This window comes from Salvelinus sp. IW2-2015, linkage group LG20 (assembly GCF_002910315.2).
Source record: "Salvelinus sp. IW2-2015 linkage group LG20, ASM291031v2, whole genome shotgun sequence".
NCBI classification, from domain to species: Eukaryota; Metazoa; Chordata; class Actinopteri; order Salmoniformes; family Salmonidae; genus Salvelinus; species Salvelinus sp. IW2-2015.
In genome coordinates this window covers 68,512,082-68,534,648 of record NC_036860.1, presented here as the reverse complement: position 1 = coordinate 68,534,648, position 22,567 = coordinate 68,512,082, and the positions used below count along the sequence as shown (strand labels likewise).

At 40.2% G+C, this 22,567-nt stretch overlaps 1 protein-coding gene across 3 annotated transcripts; it reads left to right on the top strand.

Moving 5' to 3' along the window:
- The first annotated feature begins 968 nt into the window (after positions 1-968).
- On the top strand, positions 969-21,114 carry LOC111980834 (kinetochore-associated protein DSN1 homolog). 3 transcript variants are annotated; one of them, XR_011481827.1, is made up of 12 exons: positions 969-1,046; positions 1,363-1,393; positions 1,563-1,872; positions 2,166-2,239; positions 2,388-2,460; positions 4,188-4,275; positions 5,755-5,805; positions 5,890-5,961; positions 17,208-17,355; positions 19,039-19,126; positions 20,015-20,159; positions 20,240-20,331. XR_011481827.1 is itself a non-coding variant. In XM_024011847.2 (11 exons), the coding sequence occupies exons 1-11, from the start codon at positions 1,012-1,014 to the stop codon at positions 20,344-20,346; spliced, it is 1,077 nt and encodes a 358-aa protein (XP_023867615.1). In that variant the 5' UTR covers positions 970-1,011; the 3' UTR covers positions 20,347-21,114. The 3 variants fall into 3 exon arrangements, 2 of the variants coding, with proteins under 2 accessions (XP_023867615.1, XP_023867616.1); XM_024011847.2 differs by lacking the exon at positions 20,015-20,159 and having other exon boundaries at positions 970-1,046; positions 20,240-21,114; XM_024011848.1 differs by lacking the exon at positions 20,015-20,159 and having other exon boundaries at positions 976-1,046; positions 1,366-1,393; positions 20,240-21,114.
- The last annotated feature ends 1,453 nt before the right edge of the window (positions 21,115-22,567 follow it).

Here is a 22,567-nt window from a genome sequence, read left to right as displayed (position 1 = left end):
CTGGGAACAACAAAAGGCCACTCTAAAATGTGCAGTTTTGTCACACAACACAATACCACAGATGTCTCATGTTTTGAGGGAGTATGCAATTGGCATGGTGACTGTAGGAATGTCCACCAGAGCTGTTGCCAAATAATTGAATGTTCATTTCTCCACCATAAGCCGCCTCCAACATCGTTTTAGAGAATTTAGCAGTACGTCCAACTGGCCTCGCAGACCACGTATGGCGTCGTGTGGGCGAGCGGATTGCTGATATCACCGTTGTGAACAGAGTGCCCCATGTTGGCGGTCGGGTTATGGTATGGACAGGCATAAGCTATGAACAATGAACACAGTTGCATTTTATTTTTGGAAATTGTAATGCACAGAGATACCATGACGAGATCCTGAAGCCCATTCTGAGGCAATTTTTTTTAAAGGTATCAAATCACATTTTATTGGTCGCATACACATATTTAGCAGATGTTATTGCGGGTGTAGCGAAATGCTTGTCTGCAATGTTGCTTAGGAGCTAGAAGCAGAGCTTCCATGTCTGTTGGTGCCATGTTACTTTAAAACATTTTTTGTGAACAACAGATTGCATATCTGTATTCCCAATCATGTGAAATCCATAAATTAGTGCTTAATGAATTTATTTCAATTGAATGATTTCCTTATATGAACCGTAACTTAGTAAAATCTTGTTGCCTTTATATTTTTTGTTCCATATAATAACAGGGGGCCACCTCAGCTTCCATTTGGTGCCAAACCGTGCTAAAAACTATGGGTTGTTTAAAAAGCTGAATTATGGTAACACTTTGGTTGTTATCTTGAGAGGAGTAGAACGCAACTCGTCCCCCCCAAAAAACTGCTTAAGGGACGGTTCATGCAGAGATATGGTAGCTAGAGCCTAAGTAGTGCAAAGGTGCTCCTAGTGGGCCACGTCGTTCAACACTACATTTCCCGACATGCATATCTGTAAATGGGAGGGGACGATTTTGTTTGTGCGCGGGTAGATTTTTAAAAATAAGTATGGCGGATATTAATTCTGGAAAGCAATCGGAAAGGTTTGTATCTTTTTTAGTTAATAATGATACTGAAAGTTTTCCTGAAATTCACTTTGCTGTGAAGAATTGGGTGGAATTAGCGCGCTATCTCAGAGGGTCGTATTGTGTTTTACATCAAAGGAGGAGCTTGYTAACGTTAACTTCCGACCTCACTGCCCGGGTAACGTTAGCTACTAGCTAACACCGGCAACAACCCCTATTTTAAAGTAGTCCTAGTGGTAGCCACGTCTATAGACAGCTAACTAGCCATTTCAACATAAACTATGCTCATGTGGTTATGTTAATCTTCCTCTCTCTTTTTCAATGATGTCATCAGCAGCTGCGACAGCTCTGCTGAACACCAGAAGGTAAGACAATCAACAGCTGATTGTGTTGTGGTCTATGTGGTTTTGGTTGCACATAAGAGCCAATATACATAATATAACCTTACTAAAATGGTAGTTAGCTGATGAAATTAGCATAGCACTGACGATAACATACGAATGATCTAAAAGCCCACTTTGTCTGTTGATCAAGGTCCACGATGAAGAAAAGCCTCAGCAGGGACTCAAAAGAGTTTGCCCTGGGAGTCCAAGCCCAGCAGCTCCTCACCCCAAATCTCCCTGCAGACACACTCCTGCCTCCACCACCACCAACATCCAGATGTCACAAACAACAGACATACAGATGAAGCCGTGTTCTGGAGAAGAGGGGCATGGAAGGGATCCTGAGGGGGGTGTTGCAACAGAGGGTCGATCGTTGAGCCCCAGCAGCACACAAAGGAAATCCTGGAGGAGGTCGGCCAGGGACCGACGCTCTCTCCCTTCCCTCCCCAACACCTCCCAGAGTGAGACCCGAAACCTTTATTTTTCAATATCGACAACATTGGTTGTGGTGTCTGGGATGAGTGACACTAGCCAGAGCGTCTGGTAGGATAGAGAGTATTGTTTACGTCTTCTAGAGCCGTAAAACATATACTCTTTCCAAGCTATGGCTAGAGTCAACCACCTATCCCAAGTTAACCCTTAAAAACAATGAATGGCAGTATGGGAAGGAGGCACAATTGGGGCTAAGTGATTTACAAAATGCTCTCTTGTAACCTGTAAATGCTAAGCTTCTGTCTAAATGCCTCTTATCCAGCTATATGCAGGTCAATCAGCCAATCCCTACCAGAGGAGGAGAGGCTAGAGAAACTGATGGAGGCTTCTATGAGGGTATGTTTAAGTGATTGCAATTCGCTAGTGTCTGTGTATGTTTTGAAAGTCAGGCTAACTTCAACCTAGAGGTTATTTCAATGTCTATGTGATCCTGGCTGACAATTTATCTGAGTTTGTGTCCCATCTCTCTCCTCTTTGTCTCCAGCTGGCAGTCAAGAAGTTACAAGACTCACTGAGCACGACACCCAACGGCAGTTTAGAGTCACTTCAGACACAAGGTTGGTAGGATCCTTGTACGTCTATCAAATAAGTAGTGGTTTTGGATAGTGACATCCAGCAAAAAAAACATCCAATGTTTACTTCTGCCCCCTACTGGTTCGGTGCAGTATTTTGAATGGAGCTTAAGTTGTGTGCCTTGCAGTAGGCATACAGTCCATTTGGAAAGTATGCAGACCCTTCCATTTTTCCACATTTTGTTACGTTACAACCTTATTCTAAAATGTATTAAATATTTATTTAAATCATCAATCTACACACAATACCCCATAATGACAAAGTGAAATTTATTTAAAAAAAACATATCGCTTATTTACATAAGTATTCAGACCCTTTGCTATGAGACTCAAAATTGAGCTTAGGTGCATCCTGTTTCCATTGATCATCCTTGAAATGTTTAACTTTATTGGAGTCCACCTGTGGTAAATTCAATTGATTGGAAATGATTTGGAAAGGCACACACCTGTTTATATAAGATCCCACAGTTGACAGTGTATGTCAGATCAAAAACCAAGCCATGAGGTTGAAGGAGTTGTCCGTAGAGCTCTGAGACAGGATTGTGTCGAGGCAAAGATCTGGGGAAGGATACCAAAAATTGTCTGCAACATTGAAGGTCCCCAAGAACACAGTGGCCTCCATTCTTAAATGGAAGAAGTTTGGAACCATCAGGACTCTTCCTAGAGCTGGCCGGCCGGCCAAACTGAGCAATTGGGGGAGAAGGGCCTTAGTCAGGGAGGTGACCAAGAACCCGATGGTCACTGACAGAGCTCCAGAGTTCCTTTGTGGAGATGGGAGAACCTTCCAGAAGGACAACCATCTCTGCAGCACTCCACCAATCAGTCCTTTATGGTAGAGTGGCCGGACGGAAGCCACTCATCAGTAAAAAGTCCATGACAGCGCGCTTGGAGTTTGCCAAAAGGCACCTAAGGACTTTCAGCGCATGAGAAACAAGATTCTCTGGTCCGATGAAACCAATACTGAACTATTTGGCCTGAATGCGAAGTGTTAACTTCTGGATTCCACCTGGCACCATCCCTATGAAGCGTGGTGGCAGCATCATGCTGTGGGGATGTTTTTCAGCCGCAAGGACTGGGAGACTAGTCAGGATCGAGGGAATAATGAATGGAGCAAAGTACAGAGAGATCCTTGATGGAAACCTGCTCCAGAGTGCTCAGGACCTCCGACTGGGGTGAAGGTTCACCTTCCCACAGGACCCTAAGCACACAGCCAAGGACCCTAAGCACACAGCCAAGACACTGTGGCTTTTGGACAAATCTCTGAATAGCTATTGACTTGAACCCAATAGCACATCTCTAGAGAGACCTGAAAATAGCTGTGCAGCGACACTCACCATCCAGCCTGACGGAGCTTGAGAGGATCTGTGGAGAAGAATGGGAGAAAGTCCCCAAATACAGGTGTGCCAAGCTTGTAGCGTCATACCCAAGAAGACTCCTGGCTCTAATCGCTGCCAAAGGTGCTTCAACAAAGTACTGAGCAAAGGGTCTGAATACTTATATTAATGTGATAAAAAAAAAATGCAAACAATTCTACAAACTTGTTTTTGCTCTGTTTGTGTATAGATTGATTGGGGGGGACAATTTATCTAATTTTAAAATAAGGCTGTAACGGAAGAAAATGTTGAAAAAGTTAAGGTCTGAATACTTTCCGAATTCACTTTGTCTAATAATGTTAACATAATTCGTTACTACCATTTTCTTCCCTGTTTCAGTGGAGGCTGTACAGAAGGGGTGGTGTTGCCTGGCCAAAGATCTACGCAGTGAGCTGCAGTGTCAGCAACCTCCCAATAGCACAGCCAGGTAAGGCTGTCTCGTCACAGCCCTCAACCTAATTTTGTTCACTGACTTAACGTCCTTAACCTTTCTGAACAACCCATCCCGGATCCGGGATAATTGTCATCAGCAACGCTGCATAGCATAGCATAGCTCCACAGTCAAATAATATTACTAGAAAATATTCATATTCATGAAATCACAAGTGCAATATTGCAAAACACAGCTTAGCCTGTTGTTAATCTACCTGTCGTCTCAGATTTTGAAATTATGCTTTACAGCAAAAGCAATACAAGCGTTTGTGTAAGTTTATCGATCGCTCGACAAAACATTAAGTACACTTAGCATCAGGAACTTGGTCACGAAAATCAGAAAAGCAATCAAATTAATTGTTTACCTTATGTATCTTCGGATGTTTTCACTCACGAGACTCCCAGTTAGACAACAAATGTTCCTTTTGTTCCATAAAGATATTTTTATATCCAAATACCTCCGTTCGTTTCGCGCGTTATGCTGAGAAATCCACAGGAAAAAGCGTTCACGACAACGCAGACAAAAATTCCAGATAATATCCATAATGCCACAGAAACATGTCAAACGTTTTTTATAATCAATCCTCAGGTTTGTTTTTCAAATATCTATTCGATAATATATCAACCGGGAGTGTTGGTTTTCCACCTATCCACTTACGCAATGTGGTCGTTCTCGCTCATTTTTCAAAATAAAAGCCTGAAACTATGTCTAAAGGCTGTTGACACCTTAGGGAAGCCATAGCAAAAGGAATCTGGTTGATACCCTTTAAATGGGTAATAGGGATGCATAAAAACAGAGAGGTTTCAAAAACAGAGGCACTTGCTGATTGGATTTTCCCAGGTTTTAGCCTGCAATATCAGTTCTGTTAAACTCACAGACAAAATTTTGACAGTTGTGGAAACTTTAGAGTGTTTTCTATCCTAATCTGACAATTATATGCATATTCTAGTTTCGGGGCTGAGAAATAGGCAGTTTCAAATGGGTACGTTTTTTAGCCAAAAACGAAAATACTGCCCCCTAGCCCACATACTTACCTTTTTCCTGAGCATTCTATTTTACGCTTATTATTCCAGCACTGATTTTTTTTTTTTCTAATCCTTTAACGTGAGACAAATGAGGCCAGGAGATCCGAGTATCGCGATACTAGTCAGTATCATGGCAAGGAAACAAAACACGAAAACAGATTTAACTTCTTTAGGAAAACAACCCTAATGTTGGAAACAAGCAGCGTCATGTCATCCAGAGTCCCCCCCCCCCCCAAGCTATAGAACACAATATTTTACATACAGCAGGTTTTTAAAGGAAGGCTTTGTGTTTTTGGCATGGAAATAATATTGTGATACTGGTATCGGCACAGCCCAAGAGAAAAAGGGCTGTCATTCTTCTGTATTGTCCTTTATTTCTAGTTCAGCCCTTTCTGTATTCATTCAGTCATCTGTTATGGCTCCCTTTTGACTGTCTCTTTCTCGTTAGTGACACTGCAATGCAGAACACCATGGAGCAGACCAGGAAGGCTATACACAGGTAACTGACTTCCTCGTCACTGTGTGTGTGCGTGCCTGTAATGAATAAATATTGTCTGTTTTTATTCCATCTGTGTGATTCCAGGCTGCAGGCTGAGAGTGCATCTTGGAAGTCCCTGTTAGACAAGCACCGGAGTAAAGCTGAAGAATTGGCCAGGTGAGCACATTCTCACACACACACGCATACAAATTACATGCACTTGTTCACTCTTGTTCTGCACTCACCATGCTCCAAGTTTCAGGTTGTCCAAAGAGATTTTTCTTCTCATGTGCCTGGTGCTTCAGTCCAATTTGGGCATTAGCCAAAGTCAGCTATCAATAACCAGGCCTGGTATTCATAGCTGACTTTGAAAAGGCGTTGATAAAGTATGACTGGAGTTTATATATAAATGCCTGGAATATTTCAATTTTGGAGAATCTCTTTTATAAAATGGGTTAAAGTCATGTACAGTAACCCTATGTGTAAAATCATAAATAATGGCTACTTCTCAGGAAGTTTTAAACTGTCAAGAGGAGTATAACAAGGTTGTCCACTATCAACATTTCTATTTATTATTGCCATTGAAATGTTAGCTGTTAAAATTTAGATCCAACAATAATATTAAGGGGTTAGTAATCCAGGGCTTGAAAACAAAGGTCATGTTTCCTTTTAAATCCACAATTTGGAAACCTCCACAGCCTCATAGAGGATATAGGTTAAGAAAAAGTATCTATCTGGATTAAAACCAAATTATGATAAGTGTACTATATTACGTATTGATCACAAAAAAAAATTTACTTTTACATTACTGTGTAGTTTACCAATAAAATGGTCTGACGGGGATGTGGACATACTCGGTATATATGTCCTGAAAGAAAGAAAATGATCTCACTCAATAGCTTTTTAATAGAAAGTTAGCAAAAATATAGATAATATCTTGCTACCATGGAAAGGATAACACCTGGCTATTTCTGGAAAAATCACTCAGATTAACTCTTCAGTCATATCCCAGTTTACCTATTTGCTTATGGTCTTGCCTACACCTAGCGACCTGCTTTTTGTTAAATTATATGGCCAAAAAATATTACATTTTATTTGGAATGGCAAGCCAGACAAAATTAAAACGTTAAAATTAAAACGTTATACATAAGTCTGAACTGGTTCTCTAGCAAATTAATAAGAAAGTCTCGCCCCATGTTCAAGAATGGCCTTTTTCCCTTTATTCAGATTACAACCTCTCAATTTCGGTTATGTGAAAAACGAAATCTCCAAAATATCTGCATTTTTAAAACAAGCCATCGAAATTTGGTTGCAATTTCAGTTAAATCCACTGGAAAAGACAATCATACAACAAATATTGTGGTTCAATGTTTTAAATTAAATTTACAAAGATTATAGAATAAATAGGACTGGTGGAGTTGTCACACATACAGCTAACAAAAATATATGGAAATGTCTGCTCTACCCAAAATTACAACTAACTAATTGCAGCATTTCTGAAAAAATGGAAGAGGCAAGTGGAAGGGGGAATAAGTAAGGAACTAGTCTGTCGGCCCTGCATTAAAGAACGTTGTGATAAATAAAAAATATATACCCGTTTCAGTTAAGGACCCCAAAATTCACAGCTGTTGCTAAATACTTGGGAAGAGATTTTCGATGTACCGGTTCCATGGCACAAGGTTTAAAAACTGATACACAACTTAATTTTTTATTGAAAAATTCTTACACAAAAATCTTACAACCAATAGAATGTTATACATACATACAGTTGAAGTCGGAAGTTTACATACACTTAGGTTGGCGTCATTAAAACTCGTTTTTCAACCACTCCACAAATTTCTTGTTAACAAACTATAGTTTTGGCAAGTCGGTTAGGACATCTACTGTGTGCATGACACAAGTACTTTTCCCAACAATTGTTTACAGACAGATTATTTCACTTATAACTCACTGTATTACAATTCTAGTGGGTCAGAAGTTAACATACACTAGGTTGACTGTGCCGTTTAAACAGCTTGGAAAATTCCATAAAATTATGTCATGGCTTTAGAATCTTCTGATAGGCTAATTGACATCATTTGAGTCAATTGGAGGTGTACCTGTGGATGCATTTCAAGGCCTACCTTCAAACTCAGTGCCTCTTTGCTTGACATCATGGGAAAATCAAAAGAAATCTGCCAAGACCTCAGAAAAAAAAGTTGTAGACCTCCACAAGTCTGGTTCATTCTTGGGAGCAATTTCCAAATGCCTGAAGGTACCACGTTCATCTGTACAAACAATAGTAATGCAAGTATAAACACCATGGGACCACGCATCCGTCATAACCCTCAGGAAGGAGACGTGTTCTGTCTTCTAGAGATGAACGTACTTTGGTGCGAGAAGTGCAAATCAATCCCAGAACATCCGCAAAGGACCTTGTGAAGATGCTGGAGGAAACGGGTACAAAAGTATCTATATCCAGAGTAAAACGAGTCCTATATCGACATAACCTGAAAGGCCGCTCAGCAAGGAAGAAGTGACTGCTCCAAAACAGCCATAGAAAATCCAGACTACGGTTTGCAACTGCACATGGGGACAAATATCGTACTTTTTTGAGAAATGTCCTCTGGTCTGATGAAACAAAAATGGAACTGTTTGGCCATAATGACCGTCATCATGTTTGGAGGAAAAAGGGGGAGTCTTGCAAACCGAAGAACACCATCCCAACTGTGAAGCACGGGGGTGGCAGCATCATGTTGTGGAGATACTTTGCTGCAGGAGGGACTGGTGCACTTCACAAAATAGATGGCTTCATGAGGCAGGAAATTGTGGATATATTGAAGCAACATCTCAAGACATCAGTCAGGAAGTTGAAGCTTGGTCGCAAATGGGTCTTCCAAATGGACAATGACCCCAAGCATACTTCCAAAGTTGTGGCAAAATGGCTTAAGGACAACAAAGTCAAGGTATTGGAGTGGCAATCACAAAGCCCTGACCTCAATCCTATAGAAAATATGTGGGCAGAACTAAAAAAGCGTGTGCAAGCAAGGAGGCATACAAACCTGACTCAGTTACACCAGCTCTGTCAGGAGGAATGGGCCAAAATCCACCCAACTTATTGTGGGAAGCTTGTGGAAGGCTACCCGGAACGTTTGACCCAAGTTAAACAATTTAAAGGCAATGCTACCAAATACTAATTGAGTGTATGTAAACTTCTGACCCACTGGGACTGTGATGAAACAAATCGTTCTCTCTACTATTATTCTGACATTTCACATTCTTCAAATAAAGTGGTGATCCTAACTGACCTAAAACAGGGAATTTTTCCTCTGATTAAATGTCAGCAATTGTGAAACTGATTCCAAATGTATTTGGCTAAGGTGTATGTGAACTTCCGACTTCAACTGTGTATGGGGCATACAACCTTCCCAGCTTTGCCGATTTTGCTGCAAAGAGACCGTTAGATCATTTATTTTTGTACTGTCCATATGTAGCTTGTTTTTGGTCACAGGTCCAGGAATGGCAGAAGAATTTCAACATTTACCTGGAGCTAACGCTGCAGATACTGGGTGATTTTGAAGTCTTAGTCAGTTGATCAGTAATATAATAAACACATTTTTTTTCTAAATGTATTATCTTTAATTTACAATCTGTAGAAACTGATAATAGAATAGTTCAGAACTTTTGTGAAGTATCACAGGACAGTGGGGAAAAATATAAAATATGGGAGACGGTTGGGACTAATAACAAATTTAAAATATACTGTGTCTAAAATGTACACTACCGTTCAAAAGTTTGGGGTCACTTAGAAATGTCCTTGTTTTTGAAAGAAAAGCACTTTTTTTTAATCCATTTAAAATAACATCAAATTGTTCAGAAATGCAGTCTAGACATTGTTAATGTTGTCAATGACTATTGTAGCTGGAAACGTCAATGACTATTGTAGCTGGAAACGGCTGATTTTGAATGGAGTATCAGTGTAACGGATGTGAAATGGCTAGCTAGTTATCGGTGGTGCGTGCTAATAGCCTTTCAATCGGTGACGTCACTTGCTCTGAGACCTTGGAGTAGTGGTTCCCCTTGCTCTGCAAGAGCCGCAGCTTTTGTGGAGCGATGGGTAACGATGCTTCGTGGGTGACTGTTGTTGATGTGTGCAGAGGGTCCCTAGTTCGCGTCGGGGCGAGGGGACGGACTAAAGTTATACTGTTACATCTACAGAGGCGTACAGAAGCCCGTTATCAGCAACCATCACTCCTGTGTTCCAATGGCACGTTGTGTTAGCTAATCCAAGTTTATCATTTTAAAAGGCTAATTGATCATTAACCATTTTGCAATTGTTAGCACAGCTGAAAACTTGTTCCAATTTAAAGAAGCAATAAAACTGGCCTTTAGTATCTGAGTTGAATATCTGGAGCATCAGAATTTGTGGATTCGATTACAGGCTCAAAATGGCCAAAAACAAATAACTTTCTTCTGAAACTCATCAGTCTATTCTTGTTCCTGAGAAATGAAGGCTATTCCATGTGAGAAATTGCCAAGAAACTGAAGATCCCGTACAATGCTGTGTACTACTCCCTTCACAGAACAGCGCAAACGGGCTCTAACCAGAATAGAAAGAGTGGGAGGCCCCGGGGCACAACTGAGCTTGAGGACAAGTACATTAGTGTCTCGTTTGAGAAACAGACGCCTCACAAGTCCTCAACTGGCAGCTTCATTAAATAGTACCCGCAAAACACCCGTTTCAACGTCAACAGTGAAGAGGCGACTCCGGGATGCTGGCCTTCTAGGCAGAGTTGCAAAGAAAAACCCGTAACTGACTGGCCAATAAAAAGAAAAGATGGGCAAAAGAACACACACTGGACAGGGGAAGATTGGGAAAAAGTGTTATGGACAGACGGATCTAAGTTTGAAGTGTTTGGATCACAAAGAACATTCGTGAGATGCAGAAAAATGTAAGCTGCTGGAGGAGTGCTTGACGCCATCTGTCAAGCATGGTGGAGGCAATGTGATGGTCTGGGGGTGCTTTGGTGGTGGGAAAATGGGAAATTTGTACAGGGTAAAAGGGATCTTGAAGAAGGAAGGCTATCACTCCATTTTGCAAGGCCATGCCATACCCTGTGGACGGTGCATAATTGGAGCAAATGTCCTCCTTCAACAGGACAATGACCCAAAGCACAGCTCTAAACTATGCAATAACTATTTAGGAAAGAAGCAGTCAGCTGGTATTCTGTCTATAATGGAGTGGCCAGCACAGTCACCGGATCTCAACCCTATATAGCTGTTGTGGGAGCAGCTTGACTGTATGGTACGTAAGAAGTGCCCATCAAGCCAATCCAACTTGTGGGAGGTGCTTCAGGAAGCATGGGGTAAAATCTCTTCAGTTTACCTCAACAAATTGATAACTAGAATGCCAAGGTTGTAATTGCTGTAAATGGATAATTCTTTGACGAAAGCAGAGTTTGAAGGACACTTTCAATTAAAAATAATTGATTTATAACCTTGTCAAAGTCTTGAGTATTGTTCCTATTCATTTTGCAATTAATTTCATGTATGTTTTCATGTAAATGTTTAAGTGACACCAAACTTTTGAACGGTAGTGTATATAGATAGGTTCAGAACTTTTGTGAAACAACACAGTTAAAAATATATGGCAAATAGAAGTTGGGAGAGGTTGAGGGTAGAGGAAGGCCGGGACTAAAAACGAACAAAATGTAACTATTGTAAAATAGATTGTGTCCGTGAAGTGTGTATAAGCTGGAAGTAGAAGCCTAAGTGCTGTTCATTAGTTTACTCCAATTAAGGGAGGGTTAGTGGAAAATAATAAAGGAAAATCTATTTTTTAAATGTTGTGTGTGTATACATGCATACAGTACAAGTCATACGTTTGGACACAACTCCATTCCACGGTTTCTTTGTTTTTTAAAAACAATTTTCTACATTGTAGAATAATAGTGAAGACATCAACTAGTGATGCACCGATATGACATTTTTGGCCTATACTGATATCCAATATTTTCCTTGCCAATGCGGCCTTTTAAGCATTCTAGTACAGTGTTAAATAGTTAACACACATGGACGCAGTGGTCTAAGGCACTGCATCTCAATTAGAGGTCGACCGATTAATCGGCATGGCCGATTTAGTTAGGGCCGATTTTCAAGTTTTCATAACAATCGGTAATCAGACGATTACATTGCACTCCACGAGGAGACTGCGTGGCAGGCTGACCACCTGTTACGCGAGTGCAGCAAGGAGCCAAGGTAAGTTGCTAGCTAGCATTAAACTTAAAAAACAATCTTCACATAATCACTAGTTAACTACACATGGTTGATGATATTACTAGGTTAACTAGCTTGTCCTGCGTTGCAAATCATCAATGCGGTGCCTGTTAATTTATCATCGAATCACAGCCTACTTCGCCAAACGGGTGATTTAACAAGCGTATTCGTGAAAAAAACACTGTCGTTGCACCAATGTACATAACCATAAACATCAATGCCTTTCTTAAAATCAATACACAAGTATATATTTTTTAAACCTGCATATTTAGTTAAAATAAATTAATGTTAGCAGGCAATATTAACTAGGGAAATTGTGTCACTTCTCTTGCGTTCTGTGCAAGCAGAGTCAGGGTATATGCAGCAGTTGGGCCACCTGGCTCGTTGCGAACTGTGTGAAGACCATTTCTTCCTAACAAAGACCGTAATTAATTTGCCAGAATTTTACATAATTATGACATAACATTGAAGGTTGTGCAATGTAACAGCAATATTTAGACTTTATGGATGCTACCCGTTCGATTAAAATACAGAACGGTTCCGTATTTCACTGAAAGAATAAACATTTTGTTATCGAAATGGTCATTTCCGGGTTTCACCTAAGGCTCATATTTCTGTGTGTTATATTATAATTAAGTCTATGATTTGATAGGGCAGTCTGAGCGGTGGTAGGCAGCAGCAGGCTCGTAAGCATTCATTCAAACAGCACTTTCCTGCGTTTGCCAGCAGCCTTCGCAATGCTTGAATACAGCGATGTTTATGACTTCAAGCCTATCAACTCCCGAGATTAGGCTGGCAATACTATAGTGCCTATAGGGACATCCAATAGTCAAAGGTATATGAAATACAAATGGTACAGAGAGAAATGGTCCTATAACTACAACCTAAAACTTCTTAACTGTGAATATTGAAGACTCATGTTAAAAGGAACCACCATGTTCTGAGCAAAGAATTTAAATGTTAGCTTTTTTACATGGCACATATTGCACTTTTACTTTCTTCTCCAACACTGTTTTTGCATTATTTAAACAAATTGAACATGTTTCATTATTTATTTGAGACGATTTTTATATAGTATTATATTAAGTTAAAATAAGTGTTCATTCAGTATTGTTGTAATTGTCATTATTACAGATATAATATAAATCGTCCGATTTAATCGGTATCGGCTTTTTTTGGTCCTCCAATAATCGGTATCGGCGTTGAAAAATCATAATCGGTCGACTTCTAATCTCAATGCAAGAGGTATCACTACAGTCCCTGGTTCGAATACAGGCTCTATCACATCCGGCTGTGATTGGAAATCCCGTAGGGCAGCGCACAATTGGCCCAGCGTTGTCCGGGTTTGGCCTGGGTAGGCCGTCATTATAAATAAGAATTTGTTCTTAACTGACTTGCCTATTTAAATAAAAAGGTTACACACACCACACTGACCAAAAAGTTATTTTGTTGGCATTTACGTATGTCCCCATTACCAGTAAAACATAATCAAAACCTATTTCTTCCACTTACTTGCTGTGCTGTTTCATTCTTCGTTTGTTCAGTCGTTTCATTCTCAATCAGGATTTCTAATGAACGCCATTTGGGTCTCTGCGTGTCAAAAAAAATCCACTAACACTATTTGACGTGTCAAATCAGCCTGTTGACCAATCACGCCCTGAATATGACTGCACGTCACATAATAATTTAACGTTTTTTTTTTTTTTTTACGTAGTTATTACACATTGATTACACTCACTGGTATTTCACACATCACAACGATTCATCGATACGTATGTTATGATGCTGGAAAAGTTGTCTCGCGCACCTACGGTGCTGGTCATTAAAAAAAAGCTAGCTCATGCTCATGGATGCAAACAATGTTCTTCCCCAAAAACATACCAAACGACATTTGTTTCAGTAGTTATAGTTAGCTAGCTAACTATATAGCGAGGTGTCATCTAAAATAACCCTAATTCATAAGACAGTTCTTATTTGATTAATGGTGGTCGCACCCACCTAGCCACAATAAGGATTTGCCACAATAGTGGACTTTGCGGTTAGTCTTCAAAATAAAAGACAGTGATGCAAATTAATACAAATGGTATAATTATGCCATAATTGAATGCATCATGCTAAACGAGGTTGGAATGTTTCCTATAAAATCAACAAAAGATAATTTTGTTAATTTGACATCTGTTGAAATCACACTGGATGTATTATACTTCAGAATTCCATTGGGGGCATACTTATTTCACTGTACAGCCTTACCTATGGATTGTGGATCAATGACGGGTTATCGGTCTACTCAGTGACACCCAGAGAACATTAGCGTCGTAGCTCTTATTGCGGGACATTTATTGTCAACCTATGTGTATTGAACACTATTCCCGAGGAAAAACAATACTGCATGGATGTTTTGGAGTCTGATAACTCTGAGGAAGATGTTGGGAAAAAATAACTTGGTTATTGCGTAGACTGATACCCCATTTCATTGATCCCCAATCCTTAGGTAAAGCTGTACAGTGCAATAGGAATGTCAATACACACAATAGGTTGACTGGGGAGGTGATATCACGCAGTCACAGTCCCGTGATAAGACCTACAACGCTAATATTTGCGTAAACTCTTCACAGTTGTGTTCTGTGGGTGTCACCGATTAGACTGATACCCCATTTCATTGCTTCACAACCTTGTTTAACATTAGTCTAAATATGGCATGATTCCACCAATCGTAACCTTCTGCATCACTTTCAAATATGTACTTTTATTTTGAAGGCAGTCCACAAATTCCACATAACCCGGTCCGGTCGAGCCTCACTAGCCAGATGAAGCTAGCCGAACAAATAATACCGCGTACGTTATAAAGTATTGTGAACACATCGTTCGTGGCTTGTTTGCAGACTTTTTTTTGTACAGCTTTGACAATGCTACTGATAGTAGTGGTGGCGCTTAGCTTGCACGTGCAAATTCAGAACACACAAAATTATATAATAGAACTGTTATTTGACATGTCAAATTAAAAACACGGCAAATAGTGTTATTTGATGTGTATCTTTTTTGACACGCAAAGACCCAAACGGCGTTCCATACTATGTCGTGAAGCTAATAGCAGTGACACGCTATTACTGTGTAACTCCGGTAGGGTGACATCTGAAACATTTCGCACTTGGTAACGTTAGTGTGTACCTGTGCTTGACCAGTCGCGAAAGCCAACATCACCCACGACAGGGAACGTTTTCTTGTCATGGGCAATGAATTTCATTATCTTGGTGTTAATGGGTTTCGCCTTTGAGTTGTCTCGCTGAAATGTTCTTACTCTTTCAAATGACTGCTCGACTTGTTGACTGCTCGATCCACACAACAGACATTGTGGGCTAGGTTAGGAATGCTGTGTTGCATGTGTAGCGTTACATTTTATGTGCAGTCATTATGTCATGTACCTACATTATATAGGTATGCACGTCAGATTTGACATTGGTTTTGCACATCGGCGTTAAACTACACATCGGCCGATACTGATGTTGGCATTTTAGCTAATATCGGCCGATTCCGCTATGTTCACCGATTTTTATATTGTGCATCCCAATTAAAAACTATGAAATAACACATATGTAATCATTTAGTAACCAAAAAAGTGTTTGTTAAGTATATTTGAGATTCTTCAAAGTAACCACCCTTTGCCTTGATGACAGCTTTGCAAACTCTTGGCATTCTCTCAACCTGGAATGCATTTCAATTAACAGGTGTGCCTTGTTAAATGTTCATTTGTGTTATTTCTTTCCTTAATGCATTTGAGCATTATCAGTTGTGTTGTGACAAGGTAGGGTGGTATACAGAAGATGGCCCTATTTGGTAAAAGACCATGTCCATATTATGGCAAGAACAGCTCAAATAAGCAAAGAGAAACGACAGTCCATTACTTTAAGACATGAAGGTCAGTCAATCCGGGAAAAATTCAATAAGTTTGAAAGTTTCTTCAAGTACAGTCGCAAAAACCATCAAGCGCTATGATGAAGCTGGCTCTCATGAGGACCGCCGCAGGAAAGGAAGACCCAGAGTTACCTCTGCTGCAGAGGATAAGTTCATTAGAGTTACCAGCCTCAGAAATTGCAGCCCAAATAAATGCTTTGCAGAGTTCAAGTAACAGACACATCTCAACATCAACTGTTCAGAGGAGACTGCGTGAATCAGGCCTTCATGGTCGAATTGCTGCAAAGAAACCACTACTAAAGGACACCAATAAGAAGAAGAGACTTGATTGGACCAAGAAACACGCGCAATGGACATTAGACCGGTGGAAAGCTGTCCAAATTTGAGATTTTTGTTTCCAACCGCCGTGTCTTTGTGAGACGCGGAGTAGGTGAACGGATGATCTCTGCATGTGTGGTTCCCACCGTGAAGCATGGAGGTGGTGTGGGGGTGCTTTGTTGGTTACACTGTCAGTGATTTTATTTAGAATTCAAGGCACACTTAACCAGCATGGCTACCACAGCATTCTGCAGCAATACGCCATCCCATCTGGTTTGTGCTTAGTGGGACTATCATTTGTTTTTCAACAGGACAAAATGACCCAGCACACCTCCAGGCTGTGTAAGGGCTATTTGACCAAGAAGGAGAGTGATGGAGTGCTGCATCAGATGACATGGCCTCCACAATCACTCGACCTTAACAGAATTGAGATGATTTGGGATGAGTAGACCGCAGGGTGAAGGATAAGTAGCCAACAAGTGCTCAGCATGTGTGGAAAGTCCTTCAAGACTGTTGGAAAAGCATTACAGGTGAAGCTGGTTGAGAGAATGCCAAGAGTGCAAAGCTGTCAATGCAAAGGGTGGCTACTTTGAAGAATATAAATATATTTTGATTTCATATCTGTTATTTCATAGTTTTGATGTCTTGTAGAAAATAGTAAAAAATTGAAAACCCTTGAATGTGTAGGTAACTTTTTGGCTGGTTGTGTGTGTATATATATAAAATAGATATGGATGGAGGATCGGAAGTTATGCAGACAATTACATTGATGGAAGCTACCATCTATCTGTAATATTAAAGCTGATCTTCCCCCAATGATTGTTCATTGTTCAGAATGGCATGATAACGATACAAGAGTTGGCTACAGCCCATTTTAGGACCATGGTTTTTGCCTAGTGTAAATGTGTCGGTATATCTCATCTTCTTTCCCTTTGCAGGCAAGTGGAGCAGTGCAAGGAGAAGGGGGTGACGTTAGACCCTAGCTGCCTGGCCCAGTCCTCACAGAGCCAGCTCATCCAGAACAAACCTGATTACCACAGCCTGCTCTGCAGACAGCAGCCTGTACTGTCCACTATGGACATGGTGGTAATACGGACAAACTAGTATTATACCACTTGGGGATGGTTTCTTGGACACAGATTAGTCCTAGACTAAAAGCAAGCTCAATGGAGAATCTCTGTCGCAATAGTTTTGTTGTCCAGTATTTGGCTTTGTGTCCAGGAAAAAAGCCTTTTGGAGTTTTTTATTTATTTAAATGTTCTATTGGGCAAATCTTAACTTGCATTTAAGTCAGATTTTCACTTAGTCATGCATTGATGTCATTTTTTATTTAAACTTTATTTAAACAGGTAGACCAGATGAGAACAAGTTCTCATTTACAACTGCGACCTGGCCAAGATAAAGCAAAGCAGTGCGACACAAACAACACAGAGTTACACATGGGATAAACAAACGTACAGTCAATAACACAATAGAAAAGTCTATATACAGTGTTTGCAAATGTAGTAAGATTAGGGAGGTAAGGCAATAAATATGCCATAGTGGCGAAATAATTACAATTTAGCAATTAAACACCGGAGTGATAGATGTGCAGAAGATGAATGTGCAAGTAGAGATAATGGGGTGCAAAGGAGCAAAACAATTATATTGGGATGAGGTAGTTGGGTGGGCTATTTACAGATGGGCTGTGTACAGGTGCAATGATCGGTAAGCTGCTCTGACAGCTGATGCTTAAAGTTGAAGGACTACAATGATAGACTACGAATAAATATACATTTGACTGAAGTGGAAGTTAGATTTCCCCCTCAGTGTTCCATGTCCCATGCTCAGAAAGTAAAAGATGGTAGCTGCAGTGCACACATTATAGCTCCAATGCAATCTCCGTTTTTTTGACTGCTAATGTGTCTGAACAGTGTCCACACTTGCCTTCAGGGTAGAGCAATTATTTTTTCTCAATTTTTATCACACCCTTGTGTGTGTTAATGAATCTAACATAAAACGTCAGACGAGTTTGGGTCTTTAGTTTATCTTTGTATACCAGTATTTTTAATGTTTGATTTGTTTAAATGTTACTCCACTCCTCCGTGTGTAATGTCAGTTTACTCCGTTTGCTATTTGAGTCTTCTCTCTCCTTCCACACACACCCAGCCAATTGTCACTCAAGGAGACCTGTTTTTGTTCTACCACGAGTCACAAGTTAAAATACTAGCCGTTCACTCGCAGTGACAGTCTGCATGGTCAACGCTGCAAATGCAACAAGATATTGTTGACAACGATGCTGCTTTCCACTTTGCTTTATGTAAATCCACAAACATTCTACAATTACACTATTAGTTTGTATCTTAGTGTCTGCAAACAGTTTGTCTTTTTTTAGAGATTTATGCCTCAAACAAATTGTGTTAGCCGCTAATTGCTACTTAGCTGGCAATACAGCCTGATACCAAAGAATTTTACAACTAAACCAAGATGGACCACAACCTGTTGCCACGCTAGAGTCATGCACTACTCATAAAGCATATTTAGAAATTGTATACATTTTTTTTTATATATACAATAAAGTATTTTGACATATTTTGGCCATATTGCCTAGCCCGAGCGTTTATTTGCCTCAACTACGGTGCTGCCCTGGCTTTTGTTGTCGATGGGTGCATATCGAAGGCCGGTGTTTATTACTGTTCAAGTTGTGAAAAGCTTATATCACCCTCTTAAAACGTGGTTCGCTAGCTATACACGTAATTTAAAAAAAACAACATCTATGTTCCTCCATAGATGGACACCCAGTGTAAGATGGTCAGGGAGCTGCTGTCCATACAGGAACAGTCTCAGCTACTGGTGAAGGAGACAAGCAGCAGATTGGGTAAGGGCATGTCTGGATGGATGGGTGTAGTGGTTCTCAGGGTCGTGTTCAGTAGGGCAGAACCTTTGCAACAGAAAATTCAAATCTGTTTCAATTTAGGTAGTACCTTCCCCTTTCATTCTGTTTCAAAACGTTTTCTCCCTGCTGAACACTTCTTGACTTATTAAAGACCTCGTGCAGTCTTTATTTTGATTTTTAAATCATCACTATGTCTAATATATCACTGTTTATTTAATGAAAAATAACTAATATATTTGGATCATTTTATTCCCTGAGCCTCCTTTGGCTGTTGAAATGTTCAGTCTGATCTTGTGGGTGTTAGGAAGCAAATTTGAAGATATTTGCATACACATCCCTGATAGGATGGTCTAGAGCAGGGGTGTCAAACTCATTCCACGGAGGGCCTAGTGTCTGCAGGTTTTTGGTTTTTCCTTTCAATAAAGCCCTAGACAACCAGGTGTGGGGAGTTCCTAACTAATTAGTGATGTTAATTCATCAATCAAGTACAAGGGAGGAGCGAAAACCCGCAGACACTCGGCCCCCCGTGGAATGAGTTTGACACCTGTGGTCTAGAGCCTACCCCCTTACCCAGATGAACAGTCATTGGTCTATTCTAAGCAGATCACCTTGTGAAGTCATGATGTGGGCCAAAAGTTCCATCCCACCTGAACGGGCTGAAATTCCAGGCATTTTTTAAAATCAAACAGCTCTTACAAAAAGGGCATTATCATAATTTTAACAATTTCAGTGTTATTTCGACCTCTGTGTGGAAGAATTAAAAAATTGGAAAATCACATTTTTAACTGCGCTGCCCCATGAATTGTTTTGAGTTGATTTCTGTTTTTATTTAACTAGGCTAGTCAGTTAAGATTTTATTTTTATTTTCAGTGATGGTCTACCGGGGAACAGTAGGTTAACTGCCTTGTTCAGGGGCAGAACAACAGATGTTTTTACCTTGTCAGCTTGGGGATTCGATCTAGCAACCTTCCTGTTACTAGTCCAACACTCTAACCACTAGGCTACCTGCCGCCTAGTGAGTATATTCTCTTTGTTGTGTTTATTAAATGTATTTGTTGTGATCATGTATTAAGTGTGTACATCTGTTCCCATCAGCGGCTGATGTGGGATTCCAGGATCTCTCCTCTGACCCAGTCAGGGATCTACTGGCAGGACCCATATCCTCTGTATCAACCAACACATCATCCACCGTATCATTCTAGTACCTCTGTTTCAGGGTTATCACAATACAGTATCATGGTACAACCAAACTAGATTTTTCATGGCAAAAAAAGAGAACTAAGCAAACTGAATTCTTGCTTTGTACAAGCAGGACAAAGCACACCTTTAATAGCACATACTCTATTGTGACCTTTGGTCTCGTCCAGGTTCACTCAATGAATGACCTATGAGAAAGATCAGTCTGGCTTTTTCTGTATTTCCGGTATTTATGTCATGTCTTAACTCTGTACCCATGGCTCCCTAACTTAGCTGTTCTCTGTGGTGCCTTGTTTGGTTGTGTTTGTAAATAAGTCTATGGTATCTTTCTTCATGGGATGAATGTGGATTATTTCGGCTATAACTTTCTATCTATTCTAATTCTATTCCACCACTATACTATTTGGGTCCTCCCAAATGGCACCCCATTCCTTATATAGTGCACTACTTTTGACCAGCGTGCTATGAGTCCTGGTCAAAAGTATTACTCTGTATAGGTTATAGGGTGCCATTTGGGACGGAGGCCAGTCTCCTTACAAAACGTATGCTGTTGGCCACCAGAGGGCAATCTCACCCTTTATTTAAATAGCTAATGAATATTTGCCTACAGTAAAAGATGTAGAAAATATTCACTTGCAGTGGATGCATTTTGGGGTTAATTTGTAAGATACCTGCTTTCCTTTATTTTCCTGTACATTCGTGTCTGTTTTTCTTGTAAAAAAAATGTATGATTTCAAAAAATATATATTATTATTAAACAGTAATTATCTGAATTTGTCTTGTATTTTCTGACCATTGAATCAGTTGTTTTAAAACCAGGTCCAATCCTGTATTTGTTTTTAACCCTTCATAAACAAGGAAATGTGAAACATTATTCCATCCCAACTCCTTTGAAACTTCTCTTGGTTTCAGTGTAACAAGGGGAAGAATTCTCTGTACACACAACTTGTTAGTTCTCTCAACACACCCTTGTAATCATATGTATAATACTTTACTCCTTGTCCCTTTCTTATCCCTCAATCTTTTCTGTTTTGTCCAGAGGTCCAGTCCTCTTTTCTCTCCTCCAGCACTGCTATGTCTTCCTCTGTCCCTTCTCCTGTCCATCAGGAAGGAAGCCCCTCCCCCACCTCATCTTGACTCCCTCCCTCTCCTTTCACCGGGTCACTGGCGCAGAACGAAGGCCTGACATTATGCCTAGTGTTTCATAACCCCCCTTTCTTCCTTTTTCAATCTCATTCACTCTCACTATCACATCTTAAGTTTTCTCTCACCATCTTTCATGTTATAAGGTTGAGCCTTGAGCCTTCCTCTTACCAGGAGAAACATGATGAACAACAATGTGGCCCCGATGAGGAATATTTCCTTAGAGAAGTTTAACAGTCAATAGGGTTACACTTGCATGAACAGTGTGATGTCTGTTTTTTAAGAAATTGTGTAAAAGGAATCAGATAGGCTCAAGTTCTGACCACCAAATAGGAAAGGTGCCCTGCACCTACTGACTTATATCACCATGATATTTCATCTTATTTATTGCTGTATTACAAACATATGCATTTTCTGTGGGCTGTTCTTGCATTGGGGGGTGGGGGTGCATGGTAAGAATGCGAGAAAGGACAGAGGAGGAGTGGGAGAAAAGTGAGGTTGTGACCGTGAGCGCTGGGGAATCACGGAGGGAGGGTGGTGCACGGCAAGAGATTGATTCTTATTTAGATTAAAATAAGGCTGGATGCTTGTGGGATGAGAAAGAGAGAGGGCTTCTCCTGCTTACAAATTGAAAGAAGTCAAGTCACATATTCAGGCACTGAAGAAAACAACATTCACAGAACAAACAGGATATAAATAGGAAAATACAGAACTAGATACAAAATATGGATTAGCTTATTAGTTATTGATCATGTATAGTTTATTTAGATTTGTTGACATCACTGCTTAACATTACTCTTACAATATAGAGTTTGCAAATGGACCAAAAATATTATTCAAATATTCAAATATTCAAATATTCAAATAAACAGGGTTAAACGTGATGGTTTCTTGTGACCCATAACAGGCCTGGGCCTACTTCTGATGTGTAAATGCCTGTTGGTGCTGTAAAAAATATTTTCTTCCTGTTAGGCCAGGTCTTTATAAAATCTAACCCCTCTCCCTTCTCTAACTTCAGATTGATTAGGCATAGACTGTAGAAGAGGGATGTGCCGAGCGTCAGCATAATCCACAGACAGTTTT